This window comes from Aspergillus fischeri, genomic scaffold (assembly GCF_000149645.3).
Source record: "Aspergillus fischeri NRRL 181 1099437636263 genomic scaffold, whole genome shotgun sequence".
NCBI lineage: Eukaryota > Fungi > Ascomycota > Eurotiomycetes > Eurotiales > Aspergillaceae > Aspergillus > Aspergillus fischeri.
This window is the reverse complement of record NW_001509763.1, coordinates 781,150-804,650: the sequence shown is the minus strand read 5'-3', so window position 1 is coordinate 804,650 and position 23,501 is coordinate 781,150. Positions and strand designations below refer to the sequence as shown.

Below are 23,501 nucleotides of genomic sequence, written 5' to 3'. Positions count from 1 at the left end.
CAGTCTTGTTTACCACCGTAGAGACCATAGTACCCAATCACCTTCAAGCATTTCCGTCAACTTCTTGTCGGGCCTTGTAACCAATTGCTACATCTGATTGTCTAATTCTACGGAATTAATAGACAAGTCAACCGGGCAAATCTCCATATTCACATAACTATAGAAAAGACAGGCACTTGGAAACAGAATCAGATGCTACCGGTTTGATACTGTGGCAGCTAAAGTCTTATGCTAATTCGTGTGCAGCTTAGCTCGGGTGCAGTAGAACTAACCAAGATGAGATAGTGCATCCCCTCGTTTCGGTGTTTCACAGAGCTTCATCACTTCACCTTCTGACCGAGGATTGCTCTTTGTTTATTTTAATCTCCTACCGACTCCAACTCGAAGGTTTTTTATCATTGACTTCTGCTACCCGTTATGATGTTCATCAAAACAAAAACATTCATGGTAGGTTACTAAACAGCTCTGCGTCCATCTGGTTTACCTTCTACTCATTTTTAACGGAAAGAAACATAGTGGAAAAATAGTGGTATCATATCTTTAACATTCGTTTCAAAGAGGTTTGTGTATCTCGCATTTTAGAATGAGTTCAGACGAACAGTTAATCGTTCGACGGATCGACTCATAAATGTGCCGAAGCATGTAACGAGCAACCCAACTCCAGCAACTCCAAACGCACCGGAAGAAAAAATTTCAGAACGCCCACAATGTGCTAGACTTTGAACATCGACGATGTGAGATGAGAGAACAGGGTGAAGAATACGCTCGAAACAAAGCGGCGGTCATAAAGTAAGTACAAGAGGAGAAGGAGATATAGCGTAAGGAAATGCTCATGCCGCGTCAGCGGTGGGAATGGGCTCGGGGATCTTGGTGACCTGCTGACCAGCGCGGATAATGCGCTGACCGGACTCATCGCGGACATATTCGCTGCTCTCCTTCTGAGCACGCTTCCAGATCTCAACTTCACAGCCGCCGCGGATAACGCCGACACGCATGGTAGACAGCAGGTTGTGAGCAGCATTTGAGTGGTAGTAAACACCACCATTGAACATGGCAGTAGCATCCTTGCCAATGCCGGAGTTGATCATAGCCTTGCCACCAGGGTGGTCCTTGATGAAATCGGTCACATCGTGGACAACACCAGCAATAGCAATCAGTCCGCGGCCGTTCTTGGCCTGTTCAACATAGTCATCCCACTCCATGACGGGAAGCTGATCGAGTGGGATACCCCAATCCAACTTGGCACGCTTCTGGTCGATCTTCTTCTGGAGCTGCTGAATACGACCCTTTTCAATTTCATTGGCACGGAACTGCTTCAGATCATAGGCTAGACCAAGCTGCTTCCAGATCCAGATGGTCCACTTGGTGGGATCATACTGGTGCCACTCAATGGCGTTGCGGTAATCCGAGGGGAATTCGTGGTGGAAGTTATGGTAACCCTCGCCAAGAGTGACCAGAGCAGTGATAACGTGATCTCTGGGGGAGTTGCGGTCGTCGAAGGGCTGGTCGCCGAGCCAGTGGGCCAGAGAGTTGACGCAGAAAGTGGCTTGCTGAACGAAGAAGATACGCAGAATACCGGCATAGATGAAGCCGCCAAACCAGTCACCCCAGCCGAGACCGGCCACGAGCATGGGCACGACGAGCCCCATCATCAGGACGACCTTCAGGTAGTTGCGGTGTTGCCACACGACGACGGGATCTTCGTTCAAATCGGTGATGTCGGTACGGCCGATACGCTTGGGATTCTGCTTCATAACCATCCAGCCGAGGTGCGAGTAAAGGAGACCCTTGCGAACAGAGTAGGGATCCTTGTCAGTGTCGGTATAACGGTGGTGAGCGCGGTGGTCACGAGCCCACCAGCGGATGGACCCTTCCACTGCACCACCGCCAACGGCTGCGAGCCAGATACGCAGAGGCAGACGAGCAGAGTAGGAGCAGTGAGCCCAAAGACGATGGTATCCTGCACACCATGCATTAGTATTTCTAGGGATTCCTCAAGGATATGAGTCTCTGGCAACTAACCTGCTGTGATACCGAGACCGGTGAAGAAGTAGTAGACAACGGCCCAGATGGCGGTCTTGAGCTGCAGAGGCACCCAGAAAGCCTGGATGCACCCGTACAAGGGGATACCGATGATGAGGAAGACGTTCAGCCAGTTGACATGCTTGTACCAGTTCTGACGAGTGATGGCCGTGTCGGCGATATGGACCTTCTTGGGGTCACCAGCCCGAGGGCGAGAAGCATCTGCAGGCTTCGCAGACATGTTGCCGACCTTTTGCGTTTCCCTTCAAGTCCTCTAATTTCAGGTCGGAGGTATATCCGCAAGGAAAGGACGTCCGCACTTAGTGGTTGCCAAACCGAGGGGGTAAGGCAGGTCGATGGGGGAGGAGCACGCTCTTAAAGAGAAGACACGGGAACGAAAGAATTAAAAAGCGAAAGAAGACAGAAGAAGGTGGGGAAGAAAGAAGCGTGAAGGCGAAAAAAGTAGTGAGCAGACGGAAAAGACAGGGCAAGGAGAACTTGACCGTTCAACTGCATTCACCCCAGGGTCCACAAGCCGATGATGGTTGGGGCAACGAACGGATTAGATTCGGACAATGCAGGGCCGAGAGATGTTGCTATGATGAAAGCAGACGGGATGGGGATGGACGGAGAAGGATAACAGGTGGACTGATAATGATCAGATGCCTGTGATCATGAGATTCCGAGGTCAAACGGAGACCAATCTCAATCATCAAACTGCAAGTTCTATCAGTTTTGATGCTCTCCAACTGTCAAATCTGCAACCAACCATACAAAAGCTGGGTATAGAACGATTACCGCTATCAGGGCCATAAGCTAGGTTGTTGGGCGGGCGATCTGATGGCGAATCGACGGCTAGAATCTTCCACTTTCGGACTAGGGGACATCAGATCCACCAATCAGGGTACATTCGCCTTCTGTTGAATCCCCAACACTTTTTCTACGGTACAAGGTACCGTACCTACCCTACCGCCCTTGAAGTTGCACTTGCAGGTTACCTACATTACTAACAAATGTGGCTGATGATCCCTTTTGGCCGCTCGCTTTCTGTGGCGGCTGCTTATTCCGGTCAAATAGAAGAGATACTGAGTCGATTTTCCGTATCAACCATACCTAACGGCTCTATTCTCCGCCATACATCTGAAATGATGAATGGTCAGGACTTCAGGCTACACATTATTCAGATCTTCTAAGGCTAGAAAGAGTATCCAAGAGCAAAATTCATAGGCTGGTAGTGTTGGGAGAGATTTACTATGAGTAGAGTTGTTCGCTAGCACATTGCCAAGACTTTATGCCTCAGGCAGAAACCAGCTTCCATGTAATTCACATCATGAGATCATAGCTACGCAGAAATGATATTTCATAACTACGCAGAGATGATATTATGATTCTATTATGCCTGCTATAATTATAGACTTCTAGGATGATGACTGCGCCAATGGTCCTGCAGCGCTTTATCTTGAGTCCTGACTCATCGTTCAGTGCTGAAAGGCCATGGGTCGACCGAGGTACAAACAGCCATACGGTGTACAAAGAAGTAGTTGCAATGTTCGATGGAGGATGGTTGCGTTTGAACTTCTTTGGGCAGATTTGCCTGATCCCCATAGACTTCTACAGTGCATATGTTGCGCGAGAACTTAAGTTATCTGGAACAGGTCAGCAAGATGCAGGACTCATGTTGCCGACTACTACGTTCTACTCCGTAGTATCCTGCAGAGTGACTGCGCCGCTCAAGTCAGTCGCAGCTTGCAGGGTACGTGATAAGACTCTGCGCAATGAGCACTTATAGAAGGTACCAATACTTAAACCCGAGACCACCGATTTCCTGCTTTTCGCTTCCCATATACCGCAAGGTTTCTGAGCTCCGAAATTAGTCCTACCTGTTGCTGCAGTTACAAGTCTAGTCTTATTACTCATGAGAGTGCTGCCCCTGGTGGCAGTATAAGTAATGAATAACACTCTGGTTAGCCGGACATTTCCCCAGAACTGCCAGAGCAAATCTGTATCAAGATCATAAGGTAGTTCATCTCAGACCCGTATGAAAGCAGTGGACTTAGCAGTCATTGAAAATAATGACTGGCAGTGAACTAGACACCCAAAACTCCCGCGAATGGCGAGCCCGCGATCAGATTCAAGTTTTGATGGCAAAATTGAGCAGCAAATGTCGCTATGAAGATGGATGCTAGAATTCAATCAACTCTCTTCTTCAGGGAAAGCTGCACAGCAGAATAGAGGGAAAAAGGCTACTCTGAACCTTCAAAGTGAGGTGGAGGCCATGAAAGATAAGGAACAGGGTGATGGTGAGAGAAGCAAGCAGGAAGGACAAGGGGAGTGTCAGCGAAGATGATCGAATTCTGTGTGCTCCAGCCATGCAAACTTCTAGATTCAAATGCTTCGCGAAAAGAGGCATCGTACTGCTCCTCATCCTTCACTTTGTGTTTAATAAACTGAAAGGCGTTGAACGTCTAGTAAGGCACAGTGATTTGCCAAAAAGCTGGATCGTCATGAGTTTTAGAGAACCTCAGCTGAATATGGTCATAAAAATCTTGAACAATGCCGTGGGACTACTTAGGGCGAGAGAAAACCAAAAAGTCCCTTGGTCCCAACCCTCCTGCAAGATGGGGTGGAGGTGGAAGGACGGCTTGATCTTCATTTCCTCCTCTGAGAGAGCCTCCATAAACTCCTTATGAAGAATCTCATAGTCATCCATGCTGATCAAATCGATAGCCTGGTTCATTAACCAGTACGGAGGTTACATCATTTCCACCAGGTGAGAGCATGCCCACTCCAGATCGATAAGACACTTGATGTTCCAATTGTCGTCGACAAAGATGTTGGTCTGGCTAAGATCAGTGAGGTTAAGAAGAAAGGGCCTCGAAGGAGGTCTCAGCGAAAAAACACAGCCAGACACTCCTCATCACCATCAGTGCAGATGTCTGATAGAACCCATCTTCAAGACTGTTGATTGCATTAGGCTGGTGGCGAAGACGACTTTCATGGAATGCGAGAATATTATTAACATAAGAGTCGACAGAGGTGTGCCCAGCGAAACCTGACTTTGGTCTGATGTTGAACGTACTGGGTTGGAGTCGGATAGCCTAACCAATTTAACAGTCGACGGCGCAAACGTTGAACAGCGCGGGCTATAAAAGGCAGGTTGTCGATTATTGTGAACCAGGGGCTGTAAGCAATAGTTCTTCTTCAAATATACGTAATATTGGCATACTGTTTGGCCAGTGGATTGCCCAAACCCATAAAGGCGTGGAATAGGAACACACAGACAGTTCTCTTGGAGCCATGCGTAGGTCCCAACCTCACAACGAACCTTCTCATCCGCATTACCTGGGCGGCAATTCTCTCCTATTCGGTAAGGTAAGGGAAATCCAATCATCACCTGTGTTCCAGCATCTTGTCCTTGGCCATGAACATCGATTCGAATACAAACATTGAAGCCCCGTGTATCCAGGCCTCCACGTCAACAACATGACATATGTCTGCAGAAGCCGAGATGGTGAGCGGCAATTGTCGCAATCACTCCACGATTCCGGTACAAGTGGGCAAAAAATCGAATCCTTTGATCCCAGTAGCCCAGCTGGTGGAGGATATTGGCATCTTCTTCCTTTGCAGCTTCGTATGTGATCTCGCCTCGAAGCAAGCGAAGAGGTTTTAGCGTGACGGGAGAATCATGACCTTGAGACATTCTTTTAAGTCGGGCACTTCAGTTCCTTTGAAGGACCAAATAAATTGAGACTGGACTAAATCAGCTAAGACATGGTTGAGTCTCAATCGTGTCCATCATCTGAGAGGACAGAATAGGGGGGTTGATAACTTGATAAATCTCATGTCGGGAGAACAATCTTCCTCTTCGACTTGTTTATTGTCGGGGGTCTTCCTGTGGTTCACAGCGGGATAGGTTTAAGTATGGAGTATGGACTAGATAGCCCATAATAGTATATTCAACTGCCGAAGTCCTAATTTCAGATCTTACTACAAGTTCAATCTATTAGTAACTGCAATTATGACCCAGGCCAGCTATTATTATTGTTGATCGATCAATCCTCGGCCCATCCATCTATGCACCTATGGATCGCTCAATCGATGGATCCTGACTGCAATCTGACAATTCTCTATCTACTCCGTAGAGATATGCCTAACCAGACACAGATCCGCCTCTCAGGGTCAATCTCGATTCAATCACAACTTTGAGGGATAGGGACCAAGAGTAATTTGGATGTCGTTCGGCATATAGCTATCAGAGGCTGTGGCAGTTCGGCACCCCCCGCCTTGCTGATAAGACGGGTGGGTTTTACACAAACAGCAGCTGTCAGCTAGAGTGGTTCTTATCACCTCCACACGAGTCAAGCGTGGCAGTTCCACATCGCAACAGCACTAACCATGGTTAATGGCCAGTCCGCCAGTGCTATTCCCGAGAGTGGAATCCTCTTCCACGCGACGCGAGAGATAACCGATCGTCGGATTATTCGATTGATTCACGCACCCTGATTCTATCATCTTTGATAGAGCCGTATCGCTGTCATGCTTTTAGCATCCTCATCTAATCTCGCGATTTTCGCAAAATGCTCATCTTATATAGGACGCTCTGGTTCCATTCAAAGTGCGGGACCAGAATCTCCAGGCTCGTTCCTGATCTGCTCCATTTTGTTCGGCCAAGATTGAGTCATTGACCGATTTCGGGACCTTTTTCTTCCCCGCACATTCTGTGTGCACAGCAGCAGAACAAAGCTTAGAACCAGCGATTATCTTGCACTTCACATTTCACAGTCATTGTGAATAACACTAGACTTGAAACTCGTCCATACAACGAGCCCTCGACACATCTTTCGTTACCTCATCCACCATGGACGGTCCCGATCGAATCGGTCCCGATCACAGTCCCAGGCGGACTTTCCGTGATAAAGCTCGACGGATCGTCAAGACATGGACTACCAAGTAAGTCGTCTACGAGCACTCGTATCTCTTGTCATCTCTGTATGCTCATCCATGCATGATCGACAACAGAGAAGGATTGGTTGGAGACTACAACTACGCCTACCTCTTCACACCGAGAATCCCTTTTACCAAGAACATCAGAAGGACGGCCCCTTTCTTTGGACTGCACGACAGGTTACCTGTGCTACTTGCCTTCATTCTGGGTCTTCAACATGCTCTCGCGATGTTGGCTGGAGGTAAGCTCAGGCATGTTATCCATCCGACTGCCACTGATTAATGGTTACAAGTCATATCCCCTCCCATCATCTTGGGCGGTTCTAGCGGCGCCAACTTCGGAGATGCCGAATACCAGTACCTCGTTTCCACATCCCTGATCGTCTCCGGTCTGCTATCCGCTATTCAGATGGCCCGCTTACGCATTTGGAAGACCCGCTACTTCATTGGTACTGGATTGATTTCGGTCGTCGGCACCTCCTTCTCCACAATCACCGTCGCATCGGGAACGTTCTCTCAGATGTATGCGTCTGGATACTGTCCCACAGATGCCAGCGGGAACAAGCTGCCATGCCCCAGAGGTTACGGAGCTATCCTGGGCACGGCTTGCTTATGCTCTCTACTTACGATCGGCCTGTCGTTCATGAGTCCAAGGATTTTAAAGCGCATTTTCCCGCCTATGGTGACGGGTCCTACGGTTCTCTTGATCGGAGCAAGCCTCATCGAAAGTGGCATGAAGGACTGGGCTGGTGGCTCTGGCTGTGGATCTGACCCATCCGCTCGTGCTTTGTGTCCCAGTGCTGGTGCGCCACATGCTCTCCCCTGGGGCAGTGCGGAGTTCATCGGCCTCGGATTCCTGGTTTTCGTGACGATTATTCTTTGCGAGCGGTTCGGATCCCCTATTATGAAATCGTGCGCCGTCGTGGTCGGTCTTCTGGTTGGATGTATCGTGGCAGCTGCCTGCGGCTATTTTGACAGGTCGGGCATCGACTCTGCGCCCGTTGTCTCATTCATCTGGGTGAAAACCTTCCCATTGACTATATACGCGCCTCTGATCCTTCCGTTCCTCGCGCTCTACATCGTTATCATGATGGAATCAATCGGTGACATCACTGCCACATGCGACGTCTCCCAGCTCGAAGTCGAAGGCGCGGAATTTGATTCGCGCGTCCAGGGTGGTGTGCTAGGCAATGGATTGACGTGCCTGCTGGCTGGACTCTTTACCATCACGCCCATGTCGGTCTTTGCTCAGAACAACGGTGTCATTGCTCTGACAAAATGCGCCAACCGCAAGGCCGGCTACTGCTGCTGCTTCTTCCTCGTCGTCATGGGTGTCTTCGCCAAGTTCGCTGCCGCCATCGTGGCCATCCCCAAGCCTGTCCTGGGCGGCATGACCACGTTTTTGTTCTCGTCCGTAGCCATCTCCGGCATCCGTATCATCTCCACGATCCCATTCACCCGCCGCAACCGGTTTATCCTGACGGCCTCTTTCGCGGTGGGTATGGCCGCTACGCTGGTGCCCGACTGGTTCTCGTACTTCTTCACGTATAGTGGTGATAACCATGCCCTGGAGGGTCTGCTGAACGCTGTGGAGCTCGTCATGGAGAATGGATTTGCTATTACTGCTGTTATCGGATTGGTCCTCAACCTCGTCCTTCCGGAAGATCCGGAAGACGAGGCGGCCATCGTCGAGGCTACGGCAAGCGATGCGCCATCGGAGGAGCTGAAGGATTCAGACCCTTCGTCACTTAAAGCCGGGCGACCGTCCGGCTCTCTGGCTGTATGATTAATTATGTCGCAGTGCATGGCTGAGGAAGCATTACACGTGCGTCAGGTTGTTTGATGTTCTTTCTGGATACCCTTCTTTGGCACTGTTTCCGAGGACATATAATTCAAATCATGATTTTCAAACATTACTATACTACTATGATTTCGCTCCTAAACTCGTAGCATGACAATAATTCGCCATTTCCAGGTAAGTCCTTCACCGGCTGACCTACACCCCTTCCACAATCTCGCCCGGCTTCAGCAACTTTATATAGCAATGCTCGCCCGTCTCTAGCAGCGAGACAGTATCGCCTACGCGAACGACGAACTCTATCAACAGTTAGTAAATCGATCTTTCATCACCGGAACGTCACTAACCCTGTACAGCAGGAACACACTGCATCCCCAAACACGCATTCGTCGGATCCCCAGGGTCAATCCGCCTATAGCTCTTCAGCGTCCTATCCGGTTCAGACGCATGCCGGATACCCGTGGCAGGGTCAACATTCGGCAGCCGACAGCGCAGCGTCCGACAGGCGACATGTATTTCGACCCCGGTATCAGCGTCGCTCTTCGCCCCCGTTGGTCGAATCAGGATGCGCTTCCAGTGATCCTCCGCAAACGCCTCGGGCCCCGCGACGATGAAGTTCGCCCTGAACCGCCGCACCGAGAGCCGGGGGATATCCCGTGCACATCGCGCCGCAACGTCATGGACACTCGCGATGTTGAGGATATGCAGGGGATACGCGTCCGCGAAGCCTGTCACAGGTTGGAATCCCAGCTCCTCTTTGCGAGGCGCGTTGCGGAAGACCTGCCGGTGGTGCGTGGGGTGAACGCGGAAGAGGGTGAGAGGACGAGAGACACCAGCGTCGGCGGCTGTTGGAGCTAGAAACTCCCGCAGGGAGTGCGGAAGATGCCGGCCGTAGTCGTATGCCACCGGGGTATCTTTCCAGATCTTCACCGGTATAGAAGGATAAGCGCTGGCGCGGTCCGCTGGCGGCACGAGCGGAACACTGAATGACAGCTCCCTGGGGACCAGACGCAGGGCTACCCCCAACTTGACCAGGTACGACGAAAGCCCTCGCCCAGCTGGTCGTGGGTAGTACACGACCATCACACCCTGAGACCTGACCTCATCCAGATCAGGCGCGTAGTCGGGCGCAGCTGGATCAGGGACCCAGATCTCAGGCCGGATGAGCGTCAGCCGGCTGTAATGGCCGTTACGGAGAGTCCGCGCATCCCAGTACGGCTGCGCCTTCCCATCGCTGGCGCTTGCTTGGTCAGGCGTGAATTGTTCCGCGAAGCAGAACTGTCGGTCAAACGCGAATCCGGTCGATACGACATCGGCGACGTCCAACTCTACCGCAGCGCAGCTTTTGATGGGATGGGTGAAGAGCGCTTTGATGCGCCATGAAGGCTGACCTTTGCCATCGACATCGCTTGAGGTTCCCTGGCTATACTTGGGGTCGAATTCGTCGTGAAGATTGGTGTGGCCTGGTGGTAGACCCAGCCTGCGGCATCCTCTCGGCTGCGTTGGATGGGTGGAGCCATATTGACGGACAATGAAGATAAATATGGGCAAAATTGAAAGCACCGAAATGCCTGCAGTCGACAGTAAAGCCTTCACAGCATCTTGTTGGAAGTTGGTGAAGCTGAATGTAGGTTCACTCAGCATTGACGAGATGTACTTTACAGAAGACCTGGAGTCACCAGCAAATGTAAACTCAGCAGCAGTTGTAAAGTACTCAGACGATTCCTAGAGCGAACTTGTTTTGTTTTGTAACTTATCTAACAGTATAAGCATTGGAGGTGATGAAATAATTGTGGAGATGAGTCAATCAATCCATCGGGGCGGAATTCGGAATCCCTTATCCACAATCAAAAACCTCCACGTTGGAGTTGGCGTATCTGTTTATACTCCGATGATCAACCATTCATTTCGGTGGACAGCGGCCGAATATATGGTTCAGCGAAGGTTGGACAAGGTCAAGCTGACAGACTGAAAAATGCAAGATCTTGACTACAGTAATGTCCTGAATCGTCAACTACATTTTTCCTCCTTCCTGAATCTGCCGTCTTGCTTGTGATCGCCGCCTGGTAAGTGTCACGATGAGCACGCAGGATATCCTCGGTCTGTCCGGTCAAGATCCTGGTAGGTTACTGCCTCTAAGATTTTCCCGTGATATACCGCTGATTTTAATCTTAGGTCGCGTCATTTCATTTCCGGCTTCGCAGTATCTGCACGCGTCTACCGCGTCTCCAGTTCGTGGCGTGATTTCAACAGGACTCCCTCGGCTTGACCAGGCGATCAGCCCGGCTTCTTCAGATGAGACTTCACAGTCGTCTAGTGATGCGACGCTGGGGGGAATCCCTTGTGGTCATGTCACCGAGGTGTTCGGGCCACCCGGTGTAGGCAAAACGGCGCTGGCGTGAGTTTCACCGCAGATGAACTGATCATATGGTGTACCAATAAGCCTAATATTGACTGTGTATCTCAGAATGAGCATAACCGCAAACGCTCTATGTGACGGTAGTAAAGTGGTTTGGATTGGTACGACATCTTTGACCGTTGGAGATTACCGCTGACCGTTTAGATACTACCTCGCCACTTCCCAAGCTCCGTCTAAAGAGCATGCTCATGCAGAATCTCGACACAGCCAAATTATCAGATACGCCAGAACAGCTCATGGACAATCTAATCTACTTCCGTGCTCAGTCGCTGCCACATCTGCTAGCGCTCCTGCTCCACCCACCACAAGGATTCCCGCCCAAAAACACCAAGCTTCTGGTGGTCGACTCTGTGTCAGGGCCGTTCCCTTCTTACTTTCTGAGTCCGTCCGAGTTAAAATCCCGTCTGGCGCAGGCGAAGATCACGGACAAGTCCCAGATCCATTGGCTCATGAACCGAAGATGGAATGTCACGAGCGAGCTGGCGAATCAGCTAATGAAGCTGGCGGCTTCAGGACGAATGGCCGTGCTTCTCATCAACCAAACACACACAAAGATCAAAGGGCTGCCACGTGCTACCCTCAGCCCGCTGCTTGCGGGTGGCGCGTGGGAGAATAGCGTGTACACCCGCATCGTCCTGTATCGCGATCTCCCGGCCGTTGACGATGAAGAGTTAGAGACGGCTTCAAGGAGCCTCCGCTACGCGGAGGTATTGAAGATGGATGGCAAGGCCTTGACAGTGAGATCAGATGAAAACATAGTACCGTTCACAATCGACTCGGTAATAATTACCCTATAGCCAATAGGATTGCGTCAACATCCGACTGACATGACGGAAACAGGACTCTCTACGTGGGACCGACACGACTCAGCCGTCCCGCACTGTTCCACAGCAGCCGGTTGAGGAGACTTTCCCTGCTGGTGGGCGGAAGCGGAAAGTGGACGAGATTGCGGACAGTCAGGATGAGGGCGATTCCGACGAGGACTTTGGATGGGTTGATGGCGACGATGCGGGGTTGGTGGAAGGGCCTGCTGACGACTCATGAACTCACAGTACGCTTCCCAAGGTCCAGGCAGGAACCTCGCTGCTTAATCGAACTCCAGTCTTCTGAAGACATACAGGCGATCATTGGAAGAACATACAACCGCCTCGCCATTATAAGCTACAATATGCTACAATTATCTCAAAGTGGGTCATTAACGTATCGACATGGCACCTCAATCATTACAGAAGGTATTAGGATCAACGGCTCAAGCCATCCTTCGGTCACCATCTCCATGGGACCGCTGCTCAACCCATGTTGAAAACTCAGTCATTGCCAGGATCTTGCCATCTGGGATTCGCCCATTGAAACTCCCAGTGGTTGTCCTCTTGATCTTCTCGGCTTCCGCGTTGTTCATCGCCGAAATCTCACATACGTTGACATCCCCGTTCATACCTGGCTGAGCAGTGCCGTTGTTCGGGCCGGTATTGAATTCCAGCGAACAAAGGTGGACGGCGTCCCTGCCTATCATGGGCCGTCTATGTCCGTGTATCACATCAACGAGCCTGCCAAGGACGGCGAACTCCAGCTTCAACTTGAGGCTATATATCGCGCCTTTCAGTGTAATCTGCACGGCGTAGTAGCTGGCGTACTCGAGGCCCAACAAGGCCAAATCCATCAGGACGATCAATATATTGATGCCCACAAGCTGGTGCATGATTCTCTGCTTATCCTTGTCCGATCCCAGCCGGAGCAGCTTGACCGTCTCCCATACATAGAGACCCGAGATGATCACCTCCTGTATCGTGAAGCCCGTCATCTGGAGCTTCTCCATGATATTGTACCCTTGCACGAATACAGGTGATCGATCGACAACGTTGGATCCATACGTCAGGACCGTGGTGGGGATATGTAGGAAGAAGATGTTCGCGATGATCATTATCAGCACCCGCCGCAGGATACGCTCATCGCGCAGAACAAGATGCAGGCGCGAGTAGAGCACGAATGCCTGTCCGGTCACCATTGTCCACCACCCGACGCTGAGCATCGTGACCGACAATGTGGAATTGGCGGAGGTGAAGAATTTGAGCAGGAATCCCAGCGAGTACGGGATCACTCCGAAGCATCCGGAGAGAAGCAAGCTCCAGAAATACAGGCCTCTCCAACGCCGGAACGTCGAGAGCACGAGCACGACGAGCTCAACGACGTTGTAGAAGGAGATGGCGCTGAAGATGAAGAGAGTCGCCTTGAGCCCGTCCCTATGGTTTGCAAGCTCACCAGAGATACCGTCCAATGGATCTTGAATGGTCGACATCTCACGCTTTATGTTGCTTTGGGATGGATTGTCTTACTGAGTGGAGTTAGGACATGAGTATAGGCCAGGTCGCAGTACAAGAATCAAAACTCACAGAAAATCAAGCAACCATCCGGGATTGTCCCAGCAGTACTGTTTCTCCTACTTCTGCGGACAGTCTCTCGTACCTTTACAGTAATCTTTCCTCGCTAGAAATCACCAACACATCAAATCCAAGCGTAGACACCTGGTTCTATCGAAACAAACCCAGCGACAAAACATTCATGACAGAATTGACCCTCAAGTAGCGAACAGACAACATGTAATGTACCTTACTGAGACGATGAAACAGAGCGGAAAATTGAACAGCTACCTGAAGCATACCACGCACAGCACTTCTCAACAGCTGGGGTAGTACAAGTCGTTCAGTCTCCCGTCGGAGTAATTCTTCCCCTTATTGCTGTGTACCCTCGATTTCCTGCTTTCGACTTCTCCCCCAGAGCAAACAATGATCGAATGCAACTGCATGCGTGTGATTGATGCGGGAAAGGCTCCTGGGCCTTCCCTGTCTTCCGGCATTGCTTCGTGACTTTGCGTCTAGGCCTAGATAGTCAAGGGGGCCAAAGTTTACCTTCGGGGTAGCCTAGAACCAATCCTTCTGCGGGTAGCGTTGCGATGGGTTCTTTGATCCAAAGATGGGGGAGCTGAAGGATTAAATGTTCCGAACCTTGATTATGTTTGATTTGGTGGTCATTGTACAGGTAGGGAACTTGTCTCAACTACGATAGGAAACATTGATGGGGAGATACCCGGGTGAGGCATTTCGTGATTTGGGCCGCGTTGTAGCACAGGACATGCATTGGCCCGTTTGTCGCCGCGTCGAGTCCCCTAAGAGGTTATGAGTTGTGAGAAGAGCTGTTGGTGCTGGCATGATCCTTTTCTGAATCTGTCTTATGCTTGTAGAACGGGCGTTCAAGTGCATCATGCATTGTGAGAACCATTTGGCAGTTACTGTGGGTGCAAATGAGGCAACAAGAGTACAGGGACACTGATCGATAGCTGATCTTACATCTGAGAGGGTGACGCATGCTTGCGATACTATTGCGAGAATTCACAGTACACTATACAGGAATGCCCTCATTTGCAAAAGTTGCACTTCATTCTCCTGATTTATCTATGGGACTGCGCAAGTCATAGCGTACCTCAGTCATGCCTTGATTCCCCCGCACAGTTGGATTGAGTGCCCTATCAGTGGTCGCAAGCTTCCTTGGGGTATCCACTGAACTCTAAGGGGCCATGCTCATATGGATTGGTCATTAGGTCGCAGGGACCTTGTAGATTTCAAGAATCGTCTATTATGCTACAAGGCTTGCCAGAGTTGAAAAACCGTACCAACGAATCCCATCATAGATTGGTCAGATAATCTTCAATCTCCTCTTTGGTCAACTTCCTGAACCGGGGGCCTCTGGCTCCTTCAACGCCTTCATAACCCAGAAGATGATCCGCAGGAGGGCCGACAATACCTGCGTAAGTCAGCTCTGTGTTTCGTGGCGACGTTTGATCTAGATAAGTAGGACCCACCGATTTCTATTGTGTCTCCGTTCATCTCGCCCTCGATAGTCTCTTTCAGAGTAAGGAGGGCGATGTGGATGGCATCTTCAAGCTCCAACCCCTCTGTGTAGCGCTTCTCCAGGAACGTCTTGGCGCTTGTTGCATGCTTTCCAATGGCCGTGGCCTTCCAAGGATAGTAACTGCCGCTGGGGTCGACTTGGTACAAGCTGGGACCGCCCTTCAGGATACCACCAGTTTTACCAGTAGCTACCGTAGCCTTCTTGAGGTCACCCTCCTCATCACCGCGTTGAGCCTCACCTGTTTCGGGCTCAATACCCTCATCCCAGCCAGCGATCAGCAAGCTGACACCGTATGGTCGGACACCACCAGATTGCGTTGCTTCCTGCACGACACGTGCAACGTCTTGCACCAGTATCCGAGTTGGAGGGTACTCATTATAGATGCGTTTGTAGCCAGTGTGAGAGACCTTGCGAGCCTTGTCGACTAGTACACGGTAGTCCGGACCCATTCCAGCATAGACCATGCCAATATCCGGCGTGATGAGGGAAATCTTGGAGAGGGAGGGAGGGTCAATGAGTGGGGAGGACGACTTCTTTTCGGTAGCAAGAACAATTCCATTTGTTGCTAAGAAAAAGAAAAATGGTTAGAAGCTATTCTGAGTAGCTACCGCAATTAGTCCATTTGGATGAAGCTTACCTTTGATTCCGAGGGCAGTTACACCTTGGTTGACAGCGTTCAAGGCATATTCTAAATTCAATCAGCATTGAGAATTCCATAAAATAAGACCGAGAGCAGTACCAATTTGTACCAGCTTCCCACTGTAAGCTATTGTTAGCATCCGGTTATCTAAAGTGTCACCTGCAACAAGCTCCTCTTACCTGGGGGAGAAGGTCGTCAAAGAGAACGAGTAGCGATCAGCCATGGAGACGTCTTTTTGATTCTAAAAGCTCTGAAAAAGGTGATAGAGCTATAAAAAAGATGGAGAAGGTAATATGAAGATAAAATGAAATTGTTGAAGTTCAAGTGAAGCTTTCCTCCTCCAAGCAACAGGCGACAAGGTGTTGACGCAGCACAGCTTAGGTCCATCCGCCCAGTGCCAAGCCGTGTCTGGGGCGGTGACGATACAAATGCCAGAACTGGCTTACGCGAGCAGCTAGTGCAGTTGTTGCCTGAGGCTCCTCCTGTCTCGAAGCTCCACATCGCTTCTTTTAAGCTGGTTGAGGGCTTTTTTCTTCCTATTTCTCTTCCTTTCTCTCTCTCCCACACAAATAATACACCACGACACCCTTGTATTTATACCATCTAAGCTCTCGCCGGATGCTCTCGCACCATATCTCTGGTAGATTTGGTTAATATGTTGTGACTTGAGCTTCTGAGCATTCCACTGCAGCATGAATGTGCATAATGAGCCACTCTGGCAGTGGCCTTCCAGCGTCCCTTCTAATACTTCATTGAACTCGGAGTCAAGCCAGACACCTCAAAACACTTACCAGTCCAGTGACGAACATCCGACTACTGAATGCCCCGAGTCTCCCAGGAACCACTATCCCAATCGGACTTGTCGCATCTGCTTGGAATCAGTCCCTCCTACCTTCCACCCCCCTTCGGAAAACCTGCCAGGTTTCCTTCAGCCCAAGCCGCGAGTTGTCTATGAGTCTTCTGACCCAGAGCTTGGCCGACTGCTTCGACCCTGCAAATGCAAAGGTTCTTCGCGTTACGTTCACGAGGGATGCCTTCAGTCCTGGCGCCATGCAGATCCTGGTTATGGAAAGAGACACTATTGGCAGTGCCCAACCTGCCGGTTTCAGTACAGGCTAGAACGTCTGAAATGGGCGCACTGGATCAGTAGTGCATCTACCCAGATCGTATTAACTTTGAGCATTTTGTTGTTTACAGTATTTTTGCTTGGTTTTATTGCTGACCCCATCATCAATCTTTATGTGGACCCGGTGGAAACGATAGTTTACAAGGAATTCTGGGAGCCTAGTACTGTGTCGGGCGGCTTGCCGACCGAAACAAGACCATCTTGGGTAGAGCATTTCGTGAAAGGATTGGCCTCATTAGGTCTTCTGTCATTCATCAAGGCCATACTTGCATTGAGCCCGTGGCAGTGGTGGAATCTGCGCAGCTCAGGCGTTGTCAGCAGTGGGAGGACCACCGGCAGGAGTCGAGCGGCTTCCATCAGTTGGATAGTCATCCTCATTGGTGTCGCTAGCTTCCTATGGGTAGGTCAACGCGGCGAAAGCATCGCACTTGATCAGTCACTAATCGCACTATACAGGCTGTCTGGAAAGGTGTCAGGACTTGGAGTCGCAAGACACTGGAGAAGGCCGGCGAACGCGTCATGGATGTTCCATTGCCTGACGACGATGACGAAGACGAGCCATTTGCTTCCGCTGAAAGACATCAGTCATCGAAGAAGGATGACTGAATCCGCTCGGTTCCAGCATTTGCTCGAGAGATCCAACGCCTTCTGTAATGATCCACGCACTACTTTGAGTTGTCACGCTCCTGTCAATGAGGTGCCAATCAGTCAATGTGCGGAGAACGATACTGATCCTCGTTAACTTCTGGGTTTCGTTTGTGAAGCAGAGCATCTGGAACAGGGCGTTTTGTCCTCTCCTTCTTTGCTCTGTTTCGTAAAACAGACGTTCCCAGAGGGAGGATCTAACTGCATTCTGACTCAACCGTTTTGGGCCGCTCCAGTGCAGTGAGCGTTTCTAGATTGAGGTGCGGTACATCATACTGTCATATAGTGTAGATGTCAATGTATTCTCTTTTCGTGATATCAATCAGTGCTTATATACGTAATTCTGCTGATATCCATTTGCATCCCTAGCAGTCCACGGAGGCCTGTCGTCACTGCCATAATTGTCAGTAGCCTCGACTGCCATACATCATACTCAAGTCTCGAACTGCTGCCCAGGACGCATAATCTAATTCGACACAGAACATTCTTGGTATTGGACAATGTTCCTGCGCCGTCAGTGTATGCTTGCGCGGTACAAGAGCTGCTCTACTCCATTGATGAACCTTTTCGCATGGACTGCTGGTCAGTGTGATGGACATCCATTGCAGGGACAACGATATAAGACGAATCACTGCTTGAATATCGCGAACTCAGCGGGCAACTATGGCCGTGGGCCTATGGGGAAACTGTGCCCTTGCCTGACATTGCTTTCCCTCGATCTCTATATGGCCCAGGTCCGAAACAACAGTCCATAATCACTTACTTCGTATATAGATGGTCAAGGTTTCTCTGCGACTATCTGAAGAAGATGGCAGTAATTTGCCTGAAGACAAAATTCGGTGGCCTAACTCCTTGTCAAGCTGCACAACCTGTATCCCATGTTGTTCTAAAGACTCAATTGCACTGAGCTACTGGTCGAAGTCTTGAAACACGATATACTTTCCTGGATTTGGACAAGATGTTAAGCAAGATCAATCCGTCATATACTGCTAAATTCAAAAATTCCTTCTCTGAAAACCTTTTTGCTGGAAACATACACTGACACTGCTCTATACATCGGTAACTCCTATCACTGAGATGAGTTCTCCTGTCCTAGACCACTTTGCAGTGAATAGCCTGAGGTGACCTCTAGGATCAACAAACTCGCGAGTATTCACTGCGATATGATCTCGCTTATCCAAAAAAGCACTACTTCCCAACCTTCTCTTTCAGAAATGTTCCTCTCAGTGTCCCTTTACACCTCTCCCATTAAGATTATCACTCTGTTTCTTTGAGTATTTACATCTACACACTCTACACGCTCTCTATCCTAATCTGCATACTGATACTGTGATCTCACCATGGAGGACCAACGCCGAGACGATCACATCGCTCGCCGAGATGAACACATCCCTCAGAGTCAGGGTCCTGAGAACAACACTCATCCCCTCCCTTCTGAGAATCCTCAATCTCATGAACTAGATAGCTACACTGAGGCCTGTCGTGACCTTGAGCAGCAGCTAAAAGCCCAGATCAACCTCATCAAGAGACACCTCGGTGCCGTGGGCACGTCTCAGAGCTGGGACGCGTCTTCTCAGACTGTCCAAGCTGGTCCTTCTGACGCCATGCAGGGCCAGCCGATTGCCTCTGAGTCTTCTGCCCCCATTACGCCTACTAAAACCCTCTCGGCTTCCGCCTTGACCAACAGCAACACTCACATTCACACTCCGAACATTGGCAACACTGAGGTTCCTGTTGTGACTCAAGGTCTCGTTAGTCCCGCTGTCTCGACTTCCAGTGCTGCAACGACCTGTGAGGCCTTCCCTGACTACTACGAGTCCTGCGAGAAGAATCCTCCCATCGTTGACAAAGCGCACGAAGCAGCTTACAACTACGCTATCTCCAAGGTTGTCGAGGAAGCAACTCGTTTCAAAAAGATTGACGCCAACGTCACCAATCCTCCTGTGCTCAACGCAGCTACTGATCCTGTTGTGAAGGGCAGATCTGCCACCCCGAGCGCAAAGAAAGCTCTCGGGACCTCTCAGACTTCCAAGAACTCCTCCACCGTACCCATGCCCCCAATCCGCCCTCCCCTCACTGAGGCCGAGATCGCGGAAAGAAAGACGAAGCTGCTTGCAGAGATGAAGGCGTTCATTCCTAGCGGCAACATCCCAGCCGATCTCATGCGTCGTTTCGTCGCGATGACTAACGCGGTCCTCCAGATGGAGATGATTCTCTTTCCTCGGGAGAACACTGCTTGCCAGCCCAAAAACTTGCTGTCCGCCCAGGAAACAGGGAAGATCCGTGCCATGACGAGCGATATGATCCAGTATCTCACTCATCTGAACAACACCGTGAAGAAGCAGGTAGAAAAAGCCAATGAAGTGGCGTTCGTCATGGCCCAGATCGCGGGGTGTCCTCAAGCCTCGGTGTACGAGCGCTATACGCGCATGGCTGAGGTGTTTAACAAGTAAGTTACCTCCCATCTACGACACCATCCGTCGTCTTGGATCCAACTGACCTCCCATTTCAATCATAGAAACACCAAGAAGCCCAGCGACCAGGAGCTGCGCCTACTCACCGTCTTCCTCGACCTCTATGACACCGTCATCTACACCCGCTTCCTCACGATGCGCTTCAACGGCGAGCTTATCCTTGAGGAAATCCTCAACAAACAGCGCGCGCAACTGTCCCAGCTTCTGGGTTCCCTCTGGGACATCCATAACCACGTCATCGAGAACTACCAGAAGATCATCAACTGTATGGTGCACATGAAGCGGAACATTGTTGCTCCAATATACGAAGAGATGACCCGGTCCAAAGAGCTCTGGATCGACCGTTGGAACGCAAACCAGCGTGCACTGGAGCGAGAGCTGGCGCAGCAGGAGCAGGACCGGCAGGAGCTGGCGGCTAGGGAGCGTCGCTCGACTTAAGTTGCTGATGCATGCCAGCAGGAGGAGGAATCGTGGGAGGAAATACACGGAGAAGTGGACATGGATAAGGAAAGGGGGAAGAATGATTAACGAATTAACGGCCGACGATGGAATGAATATGAGCTCATGATTCTCATTTGGCGGAATCTAGGTACATCAGAAAAACACAAAAACAGAGATAGGCAGGCAGTTTATCCAAATCAAGCAGAGCTATCATGATATGAACCCAGCTTAAACAACCTCTTCGCATTCTCCCTCCCAATCTTCAACCGATCCGTCAAGTCATCCATGAATGGACACCACAGACATGTCCAGACTACAGCATCAACATTGTGTACACTAATCAGAAATCCTTCAATAAGCATAGATCATAGGTCTATAATTAACTTACTTATACTCACAAGGATTTTGTATTATAAGCAGACAGAAATACATGGCCCATAACAGCCTGAGGTACCATATCAAAAGGCAACACAAGGACGTTTCAGATGATCAACTTGCGTCAATGCTCCAAGCAGGCCCCCAAACTTACCTGCGCAAGATGTGAGAACTACATGACAAATTCTTATTCTAACCTGACATCTCATCTCAAACACTTCCATAAGCTGGCTAAGGCCAAGGCTCATGTTGAAGCTGGCTTAGACACCATGCCCAGGACAACATCTAAATATTATATTAAAAAGACTCAATGATTTGGCACTTTCACGGAATCATTACCCCTCTTGTTCAAGTATTTTTAGTACCCACTATTGTCAGTGAATCTTAAGGCCTCTGGTCAGGTATAGCATCTAACATGCAGCCTGTATACCATTACTCTTAATGTTTCCAAACTAGGCGAATGTAAATTCTCACTGATATTAGATATGAACTTACAACTCATTGTACTTGAAGATTATTAGAGCTTTAAGCCGGACTGTCAATCACTTCAGATGAGGTTATATTTACATGATCTGTGATCAATGATTATTACCTAACCAACTTAACTCTCCTATACACGCCTCATGTCATTGCAGTCTTGGGGGAATATTATACTTAACCACTATCATGAAAGACATATTTATGGTTATCATATATTCATACTTATTAATTATTCTGATATTATGTTATGCTCCTTTCCGCCATTGAGTCATTGACTACACTGCGGGCTGCATCCTCTATATATTAGGGGTTTTATGATATCTAGTGTCTTATGGTCAGAGAATATAGTATATTAAATTATCTCTATTCTTGTCTGTTATATAAGATATACTGCTAATAGAATAACTAATAATCAAATATTCATTACATATGAATATTAGTCTTTAATCTAGCAGCGATGTACATGGCAGTTAAAAGACTAAGAGTAGGTATGGACACTAACCTCTAAACAGACGCCAGTCTCTGTAGATACTACAAATTACCAGGCATTGTATAAATATCATCAGCCACTTACTCCAAGCCCAGCCAACTCTTTCAAAGCACACGACTCGCCAACCAACCACGTTATATAGTATGATCTTACAAAGATCCGGGTTTCACACCCTACTACGCTGAGCTAGCGGGCTGAAATCTATAGTACATGGTCTAATAGCTTCTCTGGGAGGTTCGGGTCCGGTGTCTCCTAGTTGGTCTTATTTGTTTGATTGTCGACAGGGACTGGGTTTAGTGTGCTGACAGCTCGTACATCAGGCTGCATGTCTATTTGGTGGACTAGTGGAGGTATGTCATGATTGTCGTGCCGTCCTTCTAGGACGTACGAGAGAAGTTTATGGAGAGGACAGAAAGTTATCAACACTGTGGCGCGACCATAGCAGGCCAATCTGCCTGCTGGCCGCTGCATCCGTCCATGGTTGAATGATTATAAGTGAACAGTGACCTGGTTGATTCTGTTCCACTTAGTCTGACTATCTGGATTTGGGGCATTTATACATTAGTAGTATCCCCTAAGTTACTCAGTCTGCTTATAGGTTGCAATCACTGATCTATCCCTGTGAATATCAAACAGCATGTTATTCAATCGATTAACACTGGGATTGCCAGGTCTATCCACAGCACACATAGTCTGATAGAATTGAGCCAGAGTATAAATAGAGACCACTAAAGGAAAAACTAAAGGAGATGCAATCAAAGGAGCCCTTAGTTATATCCTCAGTTATAAGTAAGGACGTCCGCGTAGTGCTGAATAATTTATTCTGTGGTGAACTGGGGCCCCAAGGTCCATTCTTCCCATGCACTTCTTAAGTAGTCTGTGTTTTTCAGTTCACTTATTTGTGTTAAATACTTTGTCTTCATCTTAGAGGTAGAACGAACATTGCGAGCCCTTTAAATTCCAAACGCAGTTGGCACATGCTCCCATGAAGTGTGATAAGCGAGAAGTGTAATTGGATCAGCTCGTTTGGTGGTAGTGTAAGAGCAAGAATTCTGCCATCCATCGGATGGCCGCGACGACGGCGCTTGGAAGGGGTCGTATCGGCTGATGGTGTTAATCGTTTCTTGCCCTTAGACAGAAGCGAAAGGGACTCGGCGGGCACGGGGGAGCGACGGAAGAAGGTTGAAACTGTACCGAACTCATCAGCTCGGAGTAAGGCAGGGGAACGGGGACCAATAGGCTCACGCGAGGAAGTCGAAGCATTTGCGTTTGATACAAAAGACGGGGGAAAGAACGAACATTGCGAGCCCTTTGACTTCCAAACACAGTTGGCACACGCTTCCACGAAGAGCGAACGACGCTCTTCGTGTATAAGGAAGTCAGGGGCAGCAATGCAGCGTCGGAAAGTCCCCGCGCCATTGGCGCAAGACTTACAGGGTTCGTCAGGCTCTACGCCCCCAGTGTGTAGCAAAACAGCGTTCTGGTGATTTTCGTTCTTAACGATTTTGTCTGGTCGATTCCGTTGCGAGACACCTATTCTAGCGGACGAGCAGGATCCATGAGAATAACGAGTGACTCTTGTGGCTTGGTGAGGGAGAAGGGGACTTCCTTTCGGGCAGCAGCGAGTGCTTTTTTGATCTGCTGTGTTCATTGTCGTCTGTTTGTCTTTTCCTGCTTTGAAGATCTTGTTCAGTCTGTCTGTTCCCCCCTTCCTGAGAGCCAGCCCTTAGTTATATCCTTA

General features: G+C 49.5%; 8 protein-coding genes across 8 annotated transcripts, besides 1 other annotated feature; 4 read left to right on the top strand and 4 right to left on the bottom strand.

Annotated features, from left to right (window-relative positions):
* Nucleotides 1–830: 830 nt before the first annotated feature.
* On the bottom strand, nucleotides 831–2,263 carry NFIA_027160 (stearoyl-CoA 9-desaturase sdeA; the record flags this gene model as incomplete). Its single annotated transcript, XM_001261538.1, has 2 exons — nucleotides 831–1,960; nucleotides 2,023–2,263. The coding sequence occupies 2 exons, from the start codon at nucleotides 2,261–2,263 to the stop codon at nucleotides 831–833; spliced, it is 1,371 nt and encodes a 456-aa protein (XP_001261539.1).
* A 1,096-nt stretch (nucleotides 2,264–3,359) lies between these two features.
* Nucleotides 3,360–3,406: a microsatellite.
* A 3,474-nt stretch (nucleotides 3,407–6,880) lies between these two features.
* NFIA_027150 (nucleobase:cation symporter-2 family protein) lies at nucleotides 6,881–8,752 on the top strand (the record flags this gene model as incomplete). The annotated part of the gene is made up of 3 exons (XM_001261537.1): nucleotides 6,881–6,972; nucleotides 7,042–7,208; nucleotides 7,260–8,752. 3 exons carry the CDS (start codon nucleotides 6,881–6,883, stop codon nucleotides 8,750–8,752), a joined length of 1,752 nt encoding a protein of 583 aa, XP_001261538.1.
* A 354-nt stretch (nucleotides 8,753–9,106) lies between these two features.
* Nucleotides 9,107–10,408, bottom strand: NFIA_027140 (MOSC domain protein; the record flags this gene model as incomplete). The annotated part of the gene is made up of 1 exon (XM_001261536.1): nucleotides 9,107–10,408. One exon carries the CDS (start codon nucleotides 10,406–10,408, stop codon nucleotides 9,107–9,109), a length of 1,302 nt encoding a protein of 433 aa, XP_001261537.1.
* A 434-nt stretch (nucleotides 10,409–10,842) lies between these two features.
* Nucleotides 10,843–12,227, top strand: NFIA_027130 (uncharacterized protein; the record flags this gene model as incomplete). Its single annotated transcript, XM_001261535.1, has 5 exons — nucleotides 10,843–10,885; nucleotides 10,940–11,162; nucleotides 11,232–11,284; nucleotides 11,328–11,962; nucleotides 12,024–12,227. The coding sequence occupies 5 exons, from the start codon at nucleotides 10,843–10,845 to the stop codon at nucleotides 12,225–12,227; spliced, it is 1,158 nt and encodes a 385-aa protein (XP_001261536.1).
* Nucleotides 12,228–12,432: 205 nt separating this feature from the next.
* On the bottom strand, nucleotides 12,433–13,479 carry NFIA_027120 (uncharacterized protein; the record flags this gene model as incomplete). The annotated part of the gene is made up of 1 exon (XM_001261534.1): nucleotides 12,433–13,479. The coding sequence occupies one exon, from the start codon at nucleotides 13,477–13,479 to the stop codon at nucleotides 12,433–12,435; it is 1,047 nt and encodes a 348-aa protein (XP_001261535.1).
* A 1,383-nt stretch (nucleotides 13,480–14,862) lies between these two features.
* Nucleotides 14,863–15,868, bottom strand: pre8 (proteasome core particle subunit alpha 2; the record flags this gene model as incomplete). The annotated part of the gene is made up of 4 exons (XM_001261533.1): nucleotides 14,863–14,981; nucleotides 15,040–15,654; nucleotides 15,727–15,777; nucleotides 15,829–15,868. 4 exons carry the CDS (start codon nucleotides 15,866–15,868, stop codon nucleotides 14,863–14,865), a joined length of 825 nt encoding a protein of 274 aa, XP_001261534.1.
* Nucleotides 15,869–16,421: 553 nt separating this feature from the next.
* Nucleotides 16,422–17,461, top strand: NFIA_027100 (E3 ubiquitin-protein ligase MARCH; the record flags this gene model as incomplete). The annotated part of the gene is made up of 2 exons (XM_001261532.1): nucleotides 16,422–17,255; nucleotides 17,312–17,461. The coding sequence occupies 2 exons, from the start codon at nucleotides 16,422–16,424 to the stop codon at nucleotides 17,459–17,461; spliced, it is 984 nt and encodes a 327-aa protein (XP_001261533.1).
* Nucleotides 17,462–18,840: 1,379 nt separating this feature from the next.
* Nucleotides 18,841–20,412, top strand: NFIA_027090 (uncharacterized protein; the record flags this gene model as incomplete). Its single annotated transcript, XM_001261531.1, has 2 exons — nucleotides 18,841–19,949; nucleotides 20,019–20,412. 2 exons carry the CDS (start codon nucleotides 18,841–18,843, stop codon nucleotides 20,410–20,412), a joined length of 1,503 nt encoding a protein of 500 aa, XP_001261532.1.
* Between the last annotated feature and the right edge of the window lie 3,089 nt (nucleotides 20,413–23,501).